The sequence below is a fragment of the Eschrichtius robustus genome, chromosome 1 (genome assembly GCF_028021215.1).
Source record: "Eschrichtius robustus isolate mEscRob2 chromosome 1, mEscRob2.pri, whole genome shotgun sequence".
Classification (NCBI taxonomy): domain Eukaryota; kingdom Metazoa; phylum Chordata; class Mammalia; order Artiodactyla; family Eschrichtiidae; genus Eschrichtius; species Eschrichtius robustus.
Window position 1 is genome coordinate 150,021,774 of NC_090824.1, and position 21,707 is coordinate 150,043,480.

The 21,707-nt window shown below is 36.6% G+C and overlaps 1 protein-coding gene across 6 annotated transcripts in view; it reads right to left on the minus strand.

Moving 5' to 3' along the window:
* The window catches only part of MEF2A (myocyte enhancer factor 2A), a 159,348-nt gene that overhangs the window by 14,083 nt on the left and 123,558 nt on the right, over positions 1 to 21,707 (minus strand). For all 6 annotated transcript variants that reach the window (XM_068556858.1, XM_068556869.1, XM_068556875.1 and 3 more), the window contains one exon: positions 9,436 to 9,623. In XM_068556858.1, the coding sequence (XP_068412959.1) occupies positions 9,436 to 9,623 (188 nt within the window). The remainder of the gene's footprint in view (positions 1 to 9,435; positions 9,624 to 21,707) is intronic.

Genomic DNA, 21,707 nt, shown 5'->3' on the forward strand with positions numbered 1-21,707 from the left:
ATCAAAATAATATGGGTGTGTGTATGTACAGTTTTCAATATAACTTAAATGGATAAGGGTGTAAATAGTTTCTGTGGCAAATTTTAAGAATTCCACGGAGATGCTTCATGATCTCTTAAAAAAAAGATCAAGATAACTGACAAGTTGCTAAATGTCAAACTTGTAGTTTGTCCTTAAGTATTGTAGTTTATTAGTAATTCTTATAAACATATTTCTACACCTTAAGTGAAACTTCCTACAGTTTTTATTTCTGAAGGATAGTGGCAGGTATTCCACATCCAGTTCATGAAAGGTGAGCCAAATGACTATCCTAAATGTCATTTTTTCTCAGCTCCTTTTCTTGGGGGTATACTTCTCCATTATATATAGGTATGTATTTTTTTTAACATCTTTATTGGAGTATAATTGCTTTACAATGTTGTTAGTTTCTGCTGTATAACAAAGTGAATCAGCTATATGTATATATATATTCCCCCCTCCCTATATATGTATCCCCTCCCTCTTGCATCTCCCTCCCACCCTCCCTATCCCACCCCTCTAGGCGGTCACAAAGCACTGAGCTGATCTCCCTGTGCGTGCGATGCAGCTGCTTCCCACTAGCTATCTATTTTACATCTGGTAGTGTATATCTCTCACTTCGTCCCAGCTTACCCTTACCCCTCCCGGTGTCCTCAAGTCCATTCTCTACGTCTGTGTCTTTATTCCTGTCCTGCCTCTAGGTTCGTCAGAACCAAATTTTTTTTTTTTTTAGATTCCATATGTGTTAGCATACGGTATTTGTTTTTCTCTGACTTACTTCAATCTGTATGAGAGACTCTAGGTCCATCCACCTCACTACAAATAACTCAATTTCGTTTCTTTTTATGGCTGAGTAATATTCGATTGTATATATGTGCCACATCTTCTTTATCCATTCATCTGTCGATGGACACTTAGGTTGCTTCCATGTCCTGGCTATTGTAAATAGTGCTGCAATGAACACTGGGGTGCATGTGTCTTTTTGAATTATGCTCTTCTCAGGGTATATGCCCAGTAGTGGGATTGCTGGGTCATACGGTAGTTCCATTTTTCTTTTTTTAAAGAACCTCCATACTGTTCTCCATAGTGGCTGTATCAATTACATTCCCACCAACAGCGCAAGAGGGTTCCCTTTTCTCCACACCCTCTCCAGCATTTATTGTTTGTAGGTTTTTTGATGATGGCCATTCTGACTGGTGTGAGGTGATACCTCATTGTGGTTTTGAATTGCATTTCTCTGATGATTAGTGATATTGAGTATCCTTTCATGTGTTTGTTGGCAATCTGTATATCTTCTTTGGAGAAATGTCTATTTAGGTCTTCTGCTCATTGGTTGTTTTTTTGATATTGAGCTGCATGAGTTGCTTGTACGTTTTGGAGATTAATCCTTTGTTGATTTGTTTGCAAATATTGCTCCCATTCTGAGGGTGGTCTTTTCATCTTGTTTATGGTTTCCCGTGCTGTGCAAAAGCTTTTAAGTTTCATTAGGTCCCATTTGTTTGTTTTTATTTCCATTTCTCTAGGAGCTGGGTCAAAAAGGATCTTGCTGTGATTTATGTCATAGAGTTTTCTGCCTATGTTTTCCTCTAAGAGTTTGATAGTGTCTGGCCTTACATTTAGGTCTTTAATCCATTTTGAGTTTATTTTTGTATACAGTGTTAAGGAGTGTTCTAATTTCATTCTTTTACATGTAGCTGTCCAGTTTTCCCAGCACCACTTATTGAAGAGGCTGTCTTTTCTCCATTGTACATTCTTGCCTCCTTTATCAAAATAAGGTGACTATATGTGTGTGGGTTTAATCTCTGGGCTTTCTATGCTGTTCCATTGATCTGTATTTCTATTTTTGTGCCAGTACCATCTGTCTTGATTACTGTAGCTTTGTAGTATAGTCTGAAGTCTGGGAGCCTGATTCCTCCAGCTCCGTTTTTCTTTCTCAAGGTTGCTTTGGCTATTCAGGGTCTTTTGTGTTTCCATACAAATTGTGAAATTTTTTGTTCTAGTTCTGTGAAAAATGCCATTTGTAGTTTGATAGGGATTGCATTGAATATGTAGATTGCTTTGGGTAGTATAGTCATTTTCACAATGTTGATTCTTACAATCCAAGAACATGGTATATCTCTCCATCTGTTTGTATCGTCTTTAATTTTTCATCAGAGTCTTATAGTTTTCCGCATACAGGTCTTTTGTCTTCTTAGGTAGATTTATTCCTAGGTATTTTATTCTTTTTGTTGCAGTGGTAAATGGGAGTGTTTCCTTAATTTCTCTTTCAGATTTTTCATCATTAGTGTATAGGAATGCAAGAGATTTCTGTGCATTAATTTTGTATCCTGCTACTTTACCAAATTCATTGATTAGCTCTAGTAGCTTTCTGGTAACATGTTAGGATTCTCTATGTATAGTATCATGTCATCTGCAAACACTGACAGTTTTACTTCTTCTTTTCCGATTTGGATTCCTTTTATTTCTTTTTCTTCTCTGATTGCTGTGGCGAAAACTTCCAAAACTATGTTGAATAATAGTGGTGAGAGGGCTCAACCTTGTCTTGTTCCTGGTCTTAGAGGAAATGGTTTCAGTTTTTCACCATTGAGAACGATGTTGGCTGTGGGTTTGTCATATATGGCCTTTATTATGTTGAGGTAGGTTCCCTCTATGCCTACTTTCTGGAGAGTTTTTATCATTAATGGGTGTTGAATTTTGTCGAAAGCTTTTTCTGCATCTACTGAGATGATCATATGGTTTTTAGCCTTCAATTTGTTAATATGGTGTATCACATTGATTGATTTGCATATATTGAAGAATCCTTGCATTCCTGGGATAGACCTGACTTGATCATGGTGTATGATCCTTTTAATGTGCTGCTGGATTCTGTTTGCTAGTGTTTTGTTGAGGATTTTTGCATGTATGCTCATCAGTGATATTAGCCTGTAGTTTTCTTTTTTTGTGACATCTTTGTCTGCTTTTAGTATCAGTGTGATAGTGGCCTCACAGAATGAGTTTGGGAGTGTTCCTCCCTCTGCTATATTTTCCAAGAGTTTGAGAAGGATAGGTGTTTGCTCTTCTCTGAATGTTTGATAGAATTCACCTGTGAACTCATCTGGTCCTGGGCTTTGGTTTGTTGGCAGACTTTTAATCACAGTTTCAATTTCAGTGCTTGTGATTGGTATGTTTATATTTTCTATTTCTTCCTGGCTCAGCCTCGGAAGGTTGTGCTTTTCTAAGAATTTGTGCATTTCTTCACATTGTCCATTTTACTGGCATATAGTTGCTTGTAGTAATCTCTCATGATCCTTTGTATTTCTACAGTGTCAGTTGTTACTTCTTTTTCATTTCTAATTCTGTTGATTTAAGTCTTCTCCCTTTTTTTCTTGATGAGTCTGGCTAATGGTTTATCAATTTTGTTTATCTTCTCAAAGAACCAGCTTTTAGTTTTGTTGATCTTCGCTATTGTTTCCTTCATTTCTTTTTCATTTATTTCTGATCTGATCTTTATGATTTCTTTCCTTCTGCTAACTTTGGGGTTTTTTGTTCTTCTTTCTCTAATTGCTTTAGGTTTAAGGTTAGGTTGTTTATTTGAGATTTTTCTTGTTTCTTGAGGTAGGCTTGTATTGCTATAAACTTCCCTCTTAGAGCTGCTTTTGCTTTTGCTGCATCCCTTAGGTTTGGGGTTGTGTTTTCATCATCATTTGTTTCTAGGTATTTTTTGATTTCTCTTTGTTTTCTTCAGTGATCTCTTGTTTATTTAGTAGCGTACTGTTTAGCCTCCATGTGTTTTTATTTTTTAGTTTTCTTCCTGTAATTGATATCTAGTCTCATAGCATTGTGGTCAGAAAAGATACTTGTTATGATTTCAATTTTCTTAAATTTACCGAGGCTTGATTTGTGACCCAAGATATGATCTAGCCTGGAGAATGTTCCATGAGCACTTGAGAAGAAAGTGTATTCTGTTGTTTTTGGATGGGATGTCCTATAAATATAAATATCACTTAAGTCCATCTTGTCTAATGTGTCATTTAAAGCTTGTGTTTCCTTATTTATTTTCTGTTTGGATCATCTGTCCATTGGTGAAAGTGGGGTGTTAAAGTCCCCTACTATGATTGTTTTACTGTCGATTTCCCCTCTTATGGCTGTTAGCATTTGCCTTATGTATTGAGGTGCTCCTATGCTGGGTGCATAAATATTTACCATTGTTATATCTTCTTCTTGGATTGATCCCTTGATCATTATGTAGTGTCCTTCTCTGTCTCTTGTAATAGTATTTATTTTAAAGTCTATTTTGTCTGATATGAGAATTGCTACTCCAGCTTTCTTTTGATTTCCATTTGCATGGAAATTGTTTTTCCATCCCCTCACTTTCAGTCTGTATGTGTCCCTTGGTCTGAAGTGGGTCTCTTGTAGATAGCATATATATGGGTCTTGTTTTTGTATCCATTCAGCCAGTCTATGTCTTTTGGTTGGAGCATTTAATCCATTTACATTTAAGGTAATTATCGATATGTATGTTACTATTACCATTTTCTTAATTGTTTTGGGTTTGTTTTTGGAGGTTTTTTCCTTCATTTGTGTTTCCTGCCTAGAGAAGTTCCTTTGGCATTTGTTGTAAAGCTGGTTTGGTGGTGCTGAATTCTCTTAACTTTTACTTGTCTGTGAAGGTTTTAATTTCTCTGTCGAATCTGAATGAAATCTTTGCTGGGTAGAGTAATCTTGGTTGTAGGTTTTTTCCTTTCATCATTTTAATTATATTCTGCCACTCCTTTCTGGCTTGCGGAGTTTCTGCTGAAAGATTAGCTGTTAACCTTATGGGGATTCCTTTGTATGTTATTTGTTGCTTTTCCCTTGCTGCTTTTAATATATTTCTTTGTATTTAAATTTGATACTTTTATTAATATGTGTCTTGGTGTGTTTCTCCTTGGATTTATCCTGTATGGGACTCTCTGCGCTTCCTGGACTTGATTGACTATTGCCTTTCCCATGTTAGGGAAGTTTTCAAGTATAATCTCAAATATTTTCTTAGACCCTTTCTTTTTCTCTTCTACTTCTGGGACCCCTATAATTCGAATGTTGGTGCGTTTAATGTGGTCCCAGAGGTCTCTGAGACTGTCCTCAATTCTTTTCATTCTTTTTTCTTTATTCTGTTCTGCAGTAGTTATTTCCACTATTTTATCTTTCAGGTCACTTATCCGTTCTTCTGCCTCAGTTATTGTGCTATTGATTCCTTCTAGAGAATTTTTAATTTCATTTATTGTGTTGTTCATCGTTGTTTGTGGGCTCTTTAGTTCCTCTAGGTCCTTGTTAAACGTTTATTGTATTTTCTTCATTCTATTTCCAAGAGATTGGATCATCTTTACTATCATCATTCTGAATTCTTTTTCAGGAATACTGCCTATTTTCTCTTCATTTGTTTGGTCTGGTGGGTGTTTACCTTGCTCCTTCATGTGCTGCATATTTCTCTGTCTTCTCTTTTTGTTTAACTTACTGTGTTTGGGGTCTCCTTTTTGCAGGTTGCAGGTTTGTAGTTCCCGTTGTTTTTGGTGTCTGTTCCCAGTGGGTGAGGCTGCTTCAGTGGCCTGTGTAAGCTTCCTGGTGGAGGGGACTAGTGCCTGTGTTCTGGTGGGTAGGGGTGGATCTTGTCTTTCTGGTGGGCAGGGCCGCATCCAGTGGTGTGTTTTGTGGTGTCTGTGAACTTAGTATGATTTTAGGCAGCCTCTCTGCTAATGGGTGGGGTTGTGTTCCTGTCTTGCTAGTTGTTTGGCATGAGGCGTCCAGCACTGGAGCTTGCTGGCTGTTGGGTGGAGCTGGGTCTTAGTGTTGAGATGGAAATCTCTGGGAGAGCTCTCGCTGATTGATATTACGTGGGGCCAGGAGGTCTCTGATGGTCCAATGTCCTGAACTCGGCTCTCCTACCTCAGAGGCTCAGGCCTGACACCAGGCCAGTGCACCAAGACCCCGTCAGCCACACGGCTGTTGACGAATATGAGAAATATGAGCTCCCTGAACTGTTGAACCAGATTGAGGTGCTGTCTCTGAAGTGTTATTCTTGTGAGAATCTTCCATAATCAACTGTGGCTCTATGTATGTATTTTTAACTTTGTATTCTGAAATAGTTTTAGGCTTAGAGAGCAGCTGCAAAGAGAGCACACCACCACACACCTCATCCAGTTTCCCCCAAAGTTAACACCCTGAAGAAACAGGATGCAGTTGTCAAAATTGCATGTAGCAGTAACCAAAGCTATAGACTTTCCTGGGTTTCAGTCTTTTCATGAATGTCTTTTTTCTGGTCCTGGATCAGATCCTGCATCTCATATGCCTTTAGCTGTCATGTATCCTTAGTCTCCACTGGTCTCCACAGTTCCCTCAGTCTTTCCTTGTTTTTCATGACCTTGACAACTTTGGAAGAGTACTGGTCAGGTATCTTGGAGATCGTCCTTCAGTTTGGGTCTGTCTGATATTTTCTCATAGTTGGACAGACAGCATGGACTTTTGGAAGAAGACCACAGGGGTGACATGATCCTCTTAGCACATGATATCAGAAGACACATGTCATCCCATTACCAGTGATGTTAACCTTGATCTTCTGGTTAAGGTAGTGTCTTCCAGGATTCTCCACTATAAAATAACTATTTTTCTTTTTGTAATCAACGATTATTTGGGGAGAGACATTCTGAGATTTATTAAATACTCCATTTATCCTTAAATTTTTGCTAATTTTAGCATTCATCCATTGACTTTGCCTTCAAGGTCTGCACTGTGGTGTTATAATGGTGATTTGACATTTCTCTCATTCTTTCTACCTGTATTAATTAGAATTCTTCTCTAAGGAAGAGTTGTCCCTTCTCCCTCTATTTATTCAATCAATTACTTAGTAACAGTCTCAGTATTTTTAATTCTTTTATTCTTCTTGTGTTATAATCCAATAATATTGTTATTTATTTTGTTGCTTAAATTGTTCTAGATCTGGCCACTGGGAGCTCCTCTGAAAGGCTGGGTTCCTCTGACTTTTGACATACATTTCCTTATACTCTGGCACCTCTGGCTCATTGTGTATTTTCCTGACCCTAGCTCTACAATCAATCACTTCTCCAAGAAGTCTTGATCCTTTTTATTGGAGAATGGTGTTTAGAAACTAAGATCTGAGTGCGAGGTGTGCTCAGTTACCAGGTGTCATTGTTTTAAGACCCTCTCAGCAGTCAGAGCTAGGAAATATGTGATGTATACGAATTCATGTGTACACAACATCTATTTCTGTATCTATCTATCTGTATATATGTTAAAAAAAAAAAGTTCATGCTGAAACCTCCAACTACAACCCCAAAAAACAGGGTTCATTATAGCCTTCCCCACCCACGCTGCTTAACTGTAAGTTTTTTCTCGAGAAACCTGGCTTTCTTTATCTACAATGTATAGTAGTTACTTGTTTAAGGCTGTGTATGTGTGTAACAAATTTACCATCTTGAGCACCGTGATTTCATGCAATTTTTTTTGGTCTCCATACTTATGGTGTCCAGTCAGAACAGTTTCCAAAGTTATTTAGACCAGCTCTTTCTTCCTCATCCCCTTCAGTATCATCATATCACTCATTTGTAATAACATTATATTCATGTATCATGGTCTGTATTTCATCTTGGGTTCCCCTGGAATCCTGGTTGACTTTTTTTAACGGCATATAGTAAAAAAATCACTCTTTGTATTGTACAGTTTTGTAGGTTTTAACAAAAGCATAGATTCATGAATCTAACAATACAGTATCACAGATAGTTCCACCTCCTCAAAAATTCCCTATACTACCCCTTCTGTATTCAACTCCTCTCCCCACCCCTGGCAACCACTTGTCTGTTTTGCATTTTCCATCATGAAATATAAATGTAATCATATATATACTATGTAGTCTTTGAGATCTGGCTTCTTTCAATTAGCAAAATTCATTTAAGATTCATTTATATTGTTGTGAATAAATACTTCATCCCTTTTGTATTACTGAGCAATATTGGGTAGATCTTTTTGCCCCTACTGCAGTGGCTGCTCTTCCCCTCTCTTCCCGTTGTACACCACAAAGGAGACTTTTTCAGGACATTCCCAATTTTTTCTGTGAGCACCCAGTGGGGTTCATGGAGAAAAAGCCTGCAAGAGGGCTTAAGACTCTCCCTACATAGCAGTCCCAGGGGTTTTACAGAGTCCTGCCAGTGAACACTTGGCCTCCAGCAACTCACCAATCACCCTAGCTTAACTCTTATTATCTGTGTCTTGCCCAGATAAAGTCAGTGCTCCAATGTCCTCTCCCTGCAGTATCTGTCTCTCCCTAGAGTCTGGGCCAGTTGGTTGCCCTGAAATCTCAGCACTACAATGTGTTCAAGGAAAACTATGAAATTGTTTGCCCAACATTTTTTCAGTGTTAGGCTGGAAGCAACGGTTTCCACTTTTCTGTATCTCCGAATGAAAAAGCACTTTGTTTTTGACTTAAAGGGTTTTGGTTCTGCTTCTCTTTTGTGCTACCTTGGACCAGTACTAACCTTCCCTTGGTTTCCTTATCTTACCTGCCAAGATCACTGTTTGAGAATCAAATGATACAATGCATATAAAGATGTTTGGGAATCTATAAATCATTATACAATGTAGAATTATTATCTAAAGCCTGATAGCATTACTTTCACTTAGAAAACAATCAAATGGCCAGTTTAGCAGCTGCATAGTAGAAAGACCACCTGACACATCACATTGATGGTTAGTAGTCAAACAGTTGCTAAAATCAGAATGGTCTTAAAGCTTGCATATATATTCTAACTTTTTTCTATAGAAAGCTAAGGGGGATAGACATATTTTCCTCTTCTTATAAACACAGGATTCAAAAGCAAATGAGGCTGGAACATTGTTAAGGGCTGGGGTGGGCAGACCTGTATTCTTATAAGAGTTAAACGGGAAGGTTATTTCAGAAGGAATAAACAAAGATTATGAGAACAACTCATCCAAGTTTTTATGCATTCTTTCCTATTCTACAATAGTTCTCTTTGGTATGTAGAATTTTCTAACAAATAATTTAGTGTTTCTCTTACAGAAAAGTATGTGCAAAAACTACTGAAAGTATGCAGAGCACAGAGAAGAAGTACTTAAGTCAGGTTTAATTTATCAAATTGAGGATGAGACCTCTAAGCAAAGATTCCAGTTTGGTAAATTAAAATTGACATAATAACTTCTCCATATTTAGCTTTAATTTTAAATAACCATTAGGTAGATTTCCTGTTTTTTCATAATCTGATTTCTGTATATTTAAAATACACTTGTCTCTTCAAATGCTAATTTCAAATAGAAATACTCATTAGGAAAAGGTCTAGAGTCTATGGAAGTACAGTAAATTGCAAAGGAGAATATACACTATGTATAAAATACACGTTTTAAAGAATGAAATTGAAGAAAGGTTTAACGTACCAGTGGAGGCATCATGCCCTTGCTTGAAGGGGGGATGACAACTCGAAGATCTGGTTTTCGACTGTTCATTCCAAGACTGCCACCACCTGGAGGAGGGGGAGACTTTGTAGGCATAACTTTGCCTAAACTATTTGCACCAGTAGTTCCAATCAAATTTGGAGAAGCTCTTGAGTTTACAAATCCATTCCCTGGAAAAAAGAAATACCATTCATTAACATGAAACGAGTCATTAAAATTCTTTGGTACAAATATGATGCAAGTTTTCCCCAGTCCCAGTTTCAAGTGAATTTTATAATAAAACATGAATATCTAACCATGTCATCTTTGAATACTTTAAAAATAAGCAAAGAGAGTGAAGCAAGTCTGAAATACATATAAAGTTTAAGACTAATGCTACTTGTTTCCAGTCTTACTGCTTGGACCTGCTGACAGAAACTTAAAACACAAAATATGTTTCTAATGGGGCATCTCCTACTGGGGACCAAGATAATGGGGATATATAAGAAGATGCCTGAGACCAGCCTATTCATTCATTCTCGCGACAACAAAGGCACTCCTACTAAGTTCTGGGCACAGAACTAGGTATCAGGGCATCTCCTTAACTGAAGCTTATTTAGCACTCAGCTCTAATGCCTTATTTTCACCAAGTACTTCTTCCTTATAGCTCTACCTGTACCTGTTCTGTTCTTTAGCTGCCATTAAGGTCTTCTTTAAGTATCTGTGATTTATCTGACTTCAATCAACTAATTCTTACTTTTTAACTTTCCCTAAAGAATTGTCTATCTTTCTTAGAGAGGAAATAAGGAAAAAGATACAGTGTGGTATATGTTCTATTGTATATACACAGTACATTTGGGCACCAGTTGAGATAGAAAATTAATGTAAGAGATCATCCCTATTTTCATGGATACTGCAGTCATTCTAGTCCTCCTCATGTGTAGCCATGTGGTTTGGGTGGGGCTGACTCCACTTCAATCCCCCTTGCCACAGACTGGCTTGTTGATGGGCATTTGACTTAGGCCCAAGCCAATGAGTATACGGCATTCTCCCTCACCACAGTGATCAGAACCTAGGTAAAGCAGTTGTTATATGGTAGTGAGAAAGGCTCCTTCCTGCATTCCTCCAAATGTGACTGGGGAAGCATTTTATTCTCAAGCCATTTTGAGACTCAGAAGAAAGTCAGAATGAGAAAAAAGCTGACAGAGAAAGGAGAACTGAAAATAAATGAAGTAAAAGCCCTACCATGCTTACCGTCTATACCACTTCTGGCTCTTTTCAGTTACATATAAGTTAGTAAATACCCTATACTATTTAAGCCTAATTGAGGTGGTTTTCTGTCAGTTGCAACTGAGAGTATCCTATTACTATTCATCAGCTTACAGTTCAATGGTGGAGATAATGTCACAAATCAAAAACAAAGTAAAGTAACAATATACGGGAACATAAATGTTCATTTATAAAATAGAGGCTACATATACTATTTTGATTTCTAAGTAAATCTTAAATAAAGCAGGTGAGAACAGAAAACATTAACTACATGATATATTTTTAAAATATTCTGTGAAAATTTAATTACTAAATTTAAGATGTAGTGTTAACTGCCCATAAAAAATACAGCATAGGTCACTCTACTATTCCATATTTTAAAAATAATCATCAGCTTTATAATAATCAAAACATAAAAAATTAAGTTTACCATGTATATGGTGTACTTTTAGCAACAGAGACTTAATTCCATGAATGTTTTACTATTATTCTATTTTGAATAGTGCTTAGTATCTAACTCTACTCTATTACAGTATATAGATGTTAATTTAAGGGCACCGAATAGAAGAAAACTTTGTTGGCTTAAGAATTCCATTCCTAGTGTTTATTACAAGCTAACCAAAAATAAAATATTCAGAATAGTGAACTAGAAGTTCCTGGAGGGCTGAAGAGGCCTCTTGAATTCTCTGGGTGGGACTCAGCATTCACACGTCAATAGTAGCAACCATCTAAAATCAGACAACACGGAACTACCTTTACAATTTAGAAATAAACTTTTAAATGTCTATTAGGTGTAGAGCACTATGCAGTGAGGAGATTATAGGAAGGGATTAAAAAAAAAAAACCCTACATGGTCTTCAAGCAGCTTTTCACCTAGTTAGCAAGAACAGGCATACACCACAGAGACACGAAGATGTCAAAATTATACTTAAGATATGGGCAACACAATGAAATGTAACCACACAAAATTTACAAGGAAATAGAAAGCAAAGCACTGATACAGGCATGTGGGCTTTTAATTAGGGAAGACTTCGTGGGATCAACTATTTAAGCAGTCTGAAAGGGCAAAAGATGACAGAAGGCAGGCATTATGAATAAATGTGAGAAAAATACACTAAAGTATGAATGAACAAAGTGTGACTAAGGAAAGGTGGGGCAGATAAGCACAGAGTCCATGGCTTCAGCGACTGTCACAAGGAAAGGGCAGTTGTATTTATTCTGTTCTTTTCCTTCCAGTATAAAGCAAAAAAGACAACTTTAGAATCCTCCAAAAAGGACTTCCCTGGTGGCGCAGTGGTTAAGAATCTGCCTGCCAATGCAGCGAACATGGGTTCGAGCCCTGGTCCAGGAAGATCCCACAGGCCGCGGAGCAACTAAGCCCGTGCGCCACAACTACTGAGCCTGCGCTCTAGAGCCCATGAGCCACAACTACTGATCCCATGAGCCACAACTACTGAGCCCATGTGCCACAACTACTGAAGCCCGTGTGCCCAGAGCCCATGCTCCGCAACAAGAGAAGCCACCGCAAGGAGAAGCCCATGCATCGCAACGAAGAGTAGCCCCTGCTCACCGCAACTAGAGAAAGCCCACGCGCACCAACGAAGACCCAGTGCAGCCAGAAATCAATAAATTAAAAAAAAAAAGAATCCTCCAAAAATAAACAGACACCAGATATTACAAATATATATACATGTCTGTGTTAAATACATGCAGGGACTAACCAAAACTGAGTATCTGCTGTGTGCTTAACACTGGCCTAAAACCTTCCTAAAATCTCACCCTGAGAAGACTATTCTAAAAAGTGAAATGTAGTACAATGAGTACTGCAATGAGTTACTGACAAAAACCAATTATGTACTGCACATAGTTTTCAGTTTAAGAGCTTTTGTATTGGGTTATCAGATCATTCTAATTCTATGGAAGTTTCTTGACTGGAAGAGAAATATTTAAACCCACTAAAATCCATGTAGTGTTTGGCAGTTTATAAAACATTCTCAGGAACAAAATATATAATGAATAGGGTCAACTGATGAATAGATATGTAAATTCTAAAATTAAAAAATATAACTAGAAAGAGATTAAGTTCTTGAAGTTCTGCTGAAGGAAATGAATGCTTCAGTATATTTGCTTATATTAGAGTTTGAAAAGATACGTTATTTAGGTGATTTATATGAGAAACTAAAAATTAATGTTTTGCTAATGTGATATAATCAACTTTGTTGGATCCTAACCAGAACATTTTCAAGGGACAAAGAAAACAGAGAAGTGAGGTGCAGCACTTAGGAACTGGCCTGCATCTCTTCAGCACTTGTCATTCAAAATGTTGGGATTCCAGATGATCAGTGCTTCTTTCCCCCTCCAAGTTACTCTCACCCAATTCCTCTTGCTTTCTCCAAAACTTTTACCAAGTGACCTACCATTTTTAATTCATTATGTGATTTAATTTTGTTGTGGGGACTGATACTTCAGTTAACCTTATGAGGTTATTTCCTGCATTCTGCTTCCATTATCTTGAAGGGGTATGTATTAAATCTGGGCTGAATCTCCTTTCCACACCCCAGAAAGCAATTTCCTGCACTCTGTTAAGCTCCAGAAAGCAGTGCTGTTAAAAAAACAAGCTCTGCACTAGGCCATCCCCTGTGGAGCAGAGCTCATCCATGAATTGGGCAGAGGTAACTGCTAAGCAAGTCATCTGGATATAAAATGCTCATCAAATAATTTTATACAAAAACCTGAAGGTTTAACAGAAACCAGTAGAATGTAAGTGCAAATTAAAAATGCTTCTCTTAAATAATGGCATGAATATATGTTCTTAATTTCTCTGATAATATATAGAAGATTCTTATTTACTTGATTTGCACTCAAATCTGAAGGATAAAGCAGTATTTCCTCTCAAATACATTATAAGATGATGCAAAGGTGTAATTTAGAAAAACGCATTATCAAGAAGCACTAATGTGCTTTTCCCATGTGGAATCTATGATGCTTTTCAGCTAGACGTGGTACCATAGTAACCCATGAGAATCAAATTACAAGAATGAAAGGGGATCTAAAAGCACGATATTTCTGAGTATAAAGTCAGAGTCTGCAGCAGACGATTACAGGATGATGTAAGAGTTTGGTAACTTGCCAGACTGAAACAAGATAATCTTATATGCACCATTTGTTATTTTGTGGAGTGTAGTGATATACTGCCTAATGTGTGCCTTCTTACCTCCTGTTCATTTTTTATGACAAAAATGAAGACATTGTTGGGATAGACTTTTGAGGTATATACTTTAAGGATATAACTCATATTGTCACAGCCTACAAATTTAGGAATAAAGTACTGATTCTAAATGAATAAACCCAATTTAATGTGACTTTTGTTAAAATGTGTTTTCAAGCTTTATGATAACTTATGCCCTGACACAAATGTGACAAAAATGCTTTCGAGCAAACTGCATACTAATGCTTCCAGAAACTTGACAAAGCTGATCTTAATTATGGTCCTACAGCTCTAAGGCAAGTCATTCAATTATATCAATCTGGCTTCTATTTCAGAATATCGTATCATCTGAAATACTGCAATGAAGTGGCTGGAAAGCACTCCCATGTTCTTAATACTACTCTTTTAGGGTTATTACTATGAATCTATTTGAGAAGTTGAACTGACATGCAGAGGCTTTTGAAAATCTCAAGAGATTCTGAAAAATTCATCCAAAGCAAGGTTCAAGAATTAATTTTATCATATTTGACAATTTTTTCATAAAATCTGACAAACTTTCAGCTGATTATTCAATAAATAGGTAAATAAATAAAAATATACTTTAAAAGTCTATAAAATTATGTCATTTGTATAAAGAAGTGAATGAGGTTTCTAAAATTTAAAAAGACCACGGGTTTTAAAATCACTGATGACATATTTACTTGACTCAGTGAAAATTCCTATATGATGAACAATATGGATTCTGTCCATTAGAAACTTATGATCTAAAACAATCATGAGATCCTGGTTCTTCTGTACTCCCTCTCAATCTTTCCTAGGTACACAGCCCCAAAGAGCCCCATGTCTCCTTCTCTTTCAGAGACTTCATGTATCCCCATGGCTTCAACCACTGCCTCAGTATGACTCTTAAATCTGTAGTTCTGCTTTGTGTCTCCTAATTTCCAGTCCACATGCAACTATCTGGTGGGCACTGTTCCCCAGATATGCTGCTGTCATTTCAAACTCAACCTGTTTTAAACACCTGTACTACTGTCATCCTCCATCGCTTCCATCCCCACTTTCACAGAGCTATCAAGCTTTTCTTTCTTTATAATGCCTTTCTCCTTACCCATTTCTTCTTTTTAACTGCCACTGCCTCTGCTATAATGCAAATCCTTATTACCTTCACTCAACCCATATCAACTCCAAGAGCTTGTTGAGCTCTTTCTAGTCCAGTGTATTTTTTTCTCTTTCTCAACATGTTTTAAAAAAAGTGAAACTGCTGGATTTGGGCAATTTTACATTATGCTGGATCTTTGAAAAGAGGCCCAAAGTTAAAAAGAGTTCCCAAAGTCATCTAAGTTACAGTATTATCTGAGTATTAAATGTAAATTCTCAGTAGAGAAATTTACCTAGTAAACCATAAGCAATAAGCAGATTGCCTCCATGAAAGATATATACAATTTACAATACATACAAAACTAGCAGGTTTTATTTGGACAATAACATAGATAAAATACAAAAAATCACTTTACAAGGAAAAAAACAAATGAATGCTCTAATTTACTATAATAATTTTATGACTATAGATGTACCATATCAATATAGCATCACAGAAAGTTCAGAAACTAGAAAACAGGAGGGAAAACACATAGTTCCACTATTCTAACATAACTATTATAATCATTTTGGATTTCTTCTCCTTTTTTCTTCCATGTGTATATTTTTTGCATAGTTTTAAATCACAACTAAAAATTGGAATTCAGTTGAAATTTCTAATTTACTTAATTTTTATACTGTTGAATATGTTGATATTTTCCTATTATTCCCTACTATAAATAAAGTTGCAATGAACATTTGCATAGTCTGATTGATTTCTTTAGGAGAGATTCCTAGAAATGGGATTACTAGGCTTAGAGGAAAACAGGTTATTATGACTACTGAAACATCTTGTCAAAAACTTTCCAGAACGACTGTTACTAATTTCCAATGCCACAAACACATAACCAGATCATCAGTTTCACCCACCTTCATCAGCTTTCCATGTCACAATAAAAAGTGGTAATAGTTGGCAATTACTAGGTGGGGCTGTTTTTTTTTTTTTTTTGCATTTTTATTTGAATCTCATGATTACTATCAACGAGGAACATGCTTTTCAATTTTTAAAATACTAGTTGGGTTTCTTTTTTGAATTGTACATTCAAGTACATTAAATGCCTATTCATTTATCAAATATTCCCCTAGATGTGGCCTGTATTTTATTTCACTTTTTCTCTTAAGAATGAGAAAAATCTATTATCTCACATAAGACTTGGGGAAAAGTGGTTGCAGGCTCAGTGCCTTCAACAGCTCAACACTGAGGACCCACAGTCTTTCTAGCTTTCCACTTTGCCATCCTCAGCTTGTTGGCCTGTCCTTTTATACTGACTCGCTTCATGATCTCAAGATGAAGCTGCATATCTAGCTGCCAATGCAGACAATAATGTTCAAAGATTCAAAAGGCTGCCAAATCTTTGTGAGTGTGAATGTATGTGTGTGTGAACTTTTTTCTCTCTAAATTTCAGAATTAATAGTATAACTACAATGTACATTACATGCTCATAGTTTTAAAAGTGCCTCCACATTTGTGATTATAATTACTTTATATCAAAGTATTATATTTATTTTAAAAACTTTTAATATAATACATATACAGAAAGGTGTACAAAACAAAAACTTAAAAGATCAAGGATTTATCATATGAACCATGTAACCACAGAACCCCAAAGAATATTGCTAGTTTCTATAATTGGGCCCCCAAAATACTCCTATTGTTCCACCTACCAAAGTGGCATATATCATGACTTTTACAGTAACTTCGTGTTTTTCTTTATAGTTTTACCATCTACCTACACAGACATCCTTAAAACTATAGTTTTGCTTGCCTGCTTTTCAAACTTTATGTAGATAGAATCATTTAGTATTTGCACCTCTCTTCTTTCATTTGTATTAGCTTGGTGAAATTCATCCATGTTGTTGATTACTGCTATAGTTCCTTCATTTTCATTGCAGTACAGTATTACTTCATGTAAAGGTACTATCACATATTCATCCACTCTACTACTGACAGAAATCTGAATTATTTCTAGATGCTGGCTGTAACAAATAATGCCATGCACATTCTTTTACATATCTCTTGGTGCTCATGGTGCATATATGCATTTCCCTAGTATATAAGTATGAGTGAAAATGCTGGGTCATGGAATACACATATTTACAACTTTAGTAGATAATGTCAAAATGATTGCACCAATTTGTACTGCCATCATCAGTGTATGAGAGTTTGGGCTTTTCCATACCCTTGTTAACACCTGGTATTATCTATTTTGCTTTAGCCATTCTGGTGGGTACCTAATGTTGTCTGTGGTTTTAATTTTGCATTTCCTTTATTACTGAATCAAGCATCTTTTCACACATTTATTAGACACCTGGATAGCTTCTTTTGTGAAATGTCTGTGTTCTCATGCACATTAAGACTTAAATTTCTCTTAAAGCACAGCTTTACCTGTATCCCACATGTGTTCTAAAGGGTTTCTTGAATCTATGGCTTGATGTGTTTTGTCAGGTTTGGAAAATTCTGTGATTATCTCTTCAAATACCACTTCTGGCCAATTTTCTCTCTTTTTGCCTCTGGGACTCCAATTTTAAGTATGTTAGACCTTCTCACTGTATCCTCTAGGTCTTACTCTTCTTTTGAATTATCCATCCTTTTATGTCTCAAAAATTCTGAATATTGTTCCTGTCTTATCTTTTAGTTCACCAATTCTCACTTTTGCTTTGTCTAATTTGTTATTAAACCCATCCAGTCAGTTCTTAATACTATTACTTTTTTTAGTTCTAAAATGTCCATTTTTAAAGTTTCCAGTTCTCTGCCAAAATTCTTAATCTATTTTTTATCTTCCTGATACAGTAAATATTGTTATGTTAAAGTCAAAGTCTGTGCCTAATAACTCCAAGTTCTGGAGTTCCCAGGAGGCAGGTTCTACTGTCCATTTTTTTCTGCAGGCTTTCATTTATGTTGTACTGCTCCTGACTGTGCCTAGTTAGTAATCTGCTTGTATGTCAAGTACAAATAATAAGGCCTGGGATGGTGTTTTATCCTTATATTATTTTTCTAAAGAGTATTCCCAGGTATCCTTCCCAGGTATCCTTCCCAGGTATCCTGGGGACCCTAACAATATATCACCACGATCTAACTTCAAGAAGTGGGATGATGCAAATAGGAGATGTATCTACTATGAGGGACTGATAACCTCTGATTCATGCTACTTCTAGGGTCCAGCCTTTTGGGGACTCAATCCAAAGTGAGAAGAATATACTAGGCCTTCCCAATTCTTTGTGGGCCCTGAACTTTGATCTCTCTGTCTCCCTATGTCTCTGAGGCTATTATACTCAGCTTCTTTAGGCAATCCACTGTGGAAGTGGCCACTACCACCTAGGAAAAGCAGCCATAAATGCTGGGCTCACCTCTTTGAGTCTCTGTCTTTGTCATTCCCTGGATCTTGAGCCAATAATTCCTCATTATCTTATTAGCTCTGAAATGCTTTCAAACAGATTTTAAAAAATACTCTGCCTAGCATTTCTAGTTGTCCTCAGAAAAAGAGTTGGTCCAAATGACCAAGTCTGCCCAAATGACCTGTCTTTCCCAAAATATGTTTTATATGACACTAATTCTGAAAGATGCTTTTTCATGAGGAAAATAAAAATGAAGGGTTCTACTGTGAAATCGCTTTGAGTAACCATATGTTTAAAGATTCACAAAACAGGTTAGCATTTTAAAGGCTCTGATAAGTCCTACAGTAAAGAAACTGGTTTAGTTTTATTTAGCACAAGGTTTGCCAAACACATAGGTAAGTCCTTCTTTTCATATGGTTCTAGGAAACATACTTTGAAAAATGTAGATAAGAAATCATATCCACAGCTCTTAATATATTTTCTTCTAAGTTTCTCTGGGAATTTAAAAATGTTTAATCTTTTCATTCATAAAGACTTTAGGCATAAAATTGAGTTTAAACTATTTTTCCAAACTACTAAACCAAAATGGCACCATTGTTGAAAATGGGCTAAAATACATTATTTGACTCTTCTTTGCAAAAAAATAACAACACTTCTAAAATACCTATGACAGACCATTTATTTTGGGGCGGGGAGGGAAATTTACAGCAAGAAACACTTTAAACCCATGTATGCACAAAAATAATTACTTCCATTTGGTATCTGAATTAAGTGATACAAGATGTCTAGTTAGTTGAATCTGAATTCTGAGGTGGCACATGTTAAAAAGCAGTTATAACAAAAATGTCATCTAGGATATAATCCAAACAAGCAGAATTACATCTAGCACAGGTTAAATAGCTATATAAGAGTATGAATCAGTGAAGAATCAAGACATTCAATCTTGATATGTCTGAGGTTATACTGTGTTATAAGATTGTTATAAGAAATAGATTTATCTCTGTGTGTATGTAGTAATAGAAATAGACTTTTAAGTAACTCACTAAGCACTTAAATATTTTAATACTTACTTGAATCTTAAATTTTTATAAAAATTCATGTTCACTAATCATGATCAGTACTGTGGTTATTAACACTATTAGCACTAAACATATTAAAATAGTTGCCTATGACTGGGGAATGGAGGGTGCGGGGAGAGGAAGGGAATGGGAGTGGAACAGAGGTATAAAGGGAAAAGTGAATAACATTGAGAGATGCTTTGTGCAAACCACTGAATATGTGCCATGATCTGAGGAGTGTGACTAATGTGACCCTCCAAACCTGAGGGTCTAGAAAGGGGGGAGGAAGCTTACAAAAGAAGAAAGATGAATTTAAAAAAAGAAATAAAAGAAACAGGATTAGATTATATGTAGAAGGTCAAATTAGGATGACGACAAAGTCTGAGTCTGAAATTACCAAAGGGAACACAGAAAACTGAGCAAAGACAAAGTCTAGATTTATAGTTGCACGGCAGATAATAAAGAATAGTATAAAAGCTTTAGGGAAGTGTGGAGAGTACAAAAACCAAAAAAGAACAAAAAGAGAACTGAAACACTTGTTTGATAGGAGGAAGAGCCATGTTTATAAGCCAGAGGTATGAGAAAAAAAACAAAGGCAAAGGCAAAACACATTAGAAATCTTCAAATAGTTAAACCCCATTAAATAAAAATAATTTTGGAAATAACACCAAGAGCTAGTCAAAATTAACATTAAATAAAACAGAAATTATTGATTCCAGCCATAACCAGGCTGGAAAGTAGAAGGGAGAGCAAGGTGCATAGTGCTGGAAGAATAAAAGCATATGGGAAGGGACTTTCCTGGTGGCGCAGTGGTTAAGAATCTGCCTGCCAATGCAGGGGACACAGGTTCGATCCTTGGTCCGGGAAGATCCCACAGGCTGCGGGAGCAACTAAGCCCGTGCACCACAACTACTGAGCATGCGCTCTAGAGCCCACGAGCCACAACTACTGAAGCCCACATGCCCTAGAGCCACACGCCACAACAACTGAGCCAACACGCCACAATTAACTGAAGCCCATGCACTCTAGGGCCCGCGTGCCGCAACTACTGAGCCCGTGTGCTGCAACTACTGAAGCCCGTGCCCCTAGAGCCCATGCTCTGCAACAAGAGAAGCCACCACAATGAGAAGCCTGTGCACTGCAATGAAGAGTGGCCCCCACTCGCTGCAACTAGAGAAAGCCCACGCGCAGCAACGAAGACCCAACGCAGCCAAAAAAAATATTAAAAAAAAAGCATATGGGAAAATGCAATATAAAAAGAGTATATGGGCACGTAAACAACTAAAATGGAGCTGAAAAGAAAGAAACTATAAATATTAGGAAATACACATACAAGGATAGCAGTCCTAATGTGTAATTGGTAAGACCTTTATGAATTTTTCCACATTTAATTATCTGTTAAAAAAATATCCCACAACAGGTCTTATCTGTTTAATTCCATTAAAACAGCAATTAATACAGTGGCAGATACAATTAGGTATTTATTCCTACTTTAGGTCACTACATGTTTTGTAACTTGTCTCACTCAATAAAGTCCATTTATTTCTTTCTCATCATTTTAAATTATTCAATCATCTCCAAAATTTTCTTAAGGCAGAAGCTCCTCACATTTTTGGAATAAATGGGTTGAATATATGTAATTGGGAATTTTTCCTATAAGTGATCTGTTTTCAGATGTCTCTTTGAACACACAATATCTAGAAGCAGGGAGGGAATTCCTGCCCTTGTTTTCAGATAAAAATGATGATAACTGTAATTATCACAGATGAAGAGACCAAGACGACAAAATGTGATGGTAATCCAAAGGGATACAGTTATTCTTGTGACTCTTTGACATACATGTCATGTTTTTGTAATGTTAAGATCACAATCTATCTTTACCAGCACTTCAGGGCTGGGCAGACAGACACATTTATGACATGTTTAAACTGCTAGTCATCTTGGGAGGGGTCCCAAAGCAAAAGAACCAATCTGGCAGCAACCACGACAAAATGTGAATGTTCTACATGTGACTACCAAAACAGATCCTTCAGAGACAAACTTCTCAATTCTCTTTGTGTCTCTAGAAGTAGGCCCACCATTTCTTCCTATTGCAGTTTCTCTGAAAACATTTCACACAATTGTAAGATATAGCAGTCTGCTAACAGTCTAACTCTGGTAAGGACAGATGACACAGAAAGCTTCCCCTTAAGAAACTGTCTTGATGTAAAAATTGTATTAAGGTAATTTAGTCTTGAGAAAAGAACAATGTCTGCTATGAAGGAGGC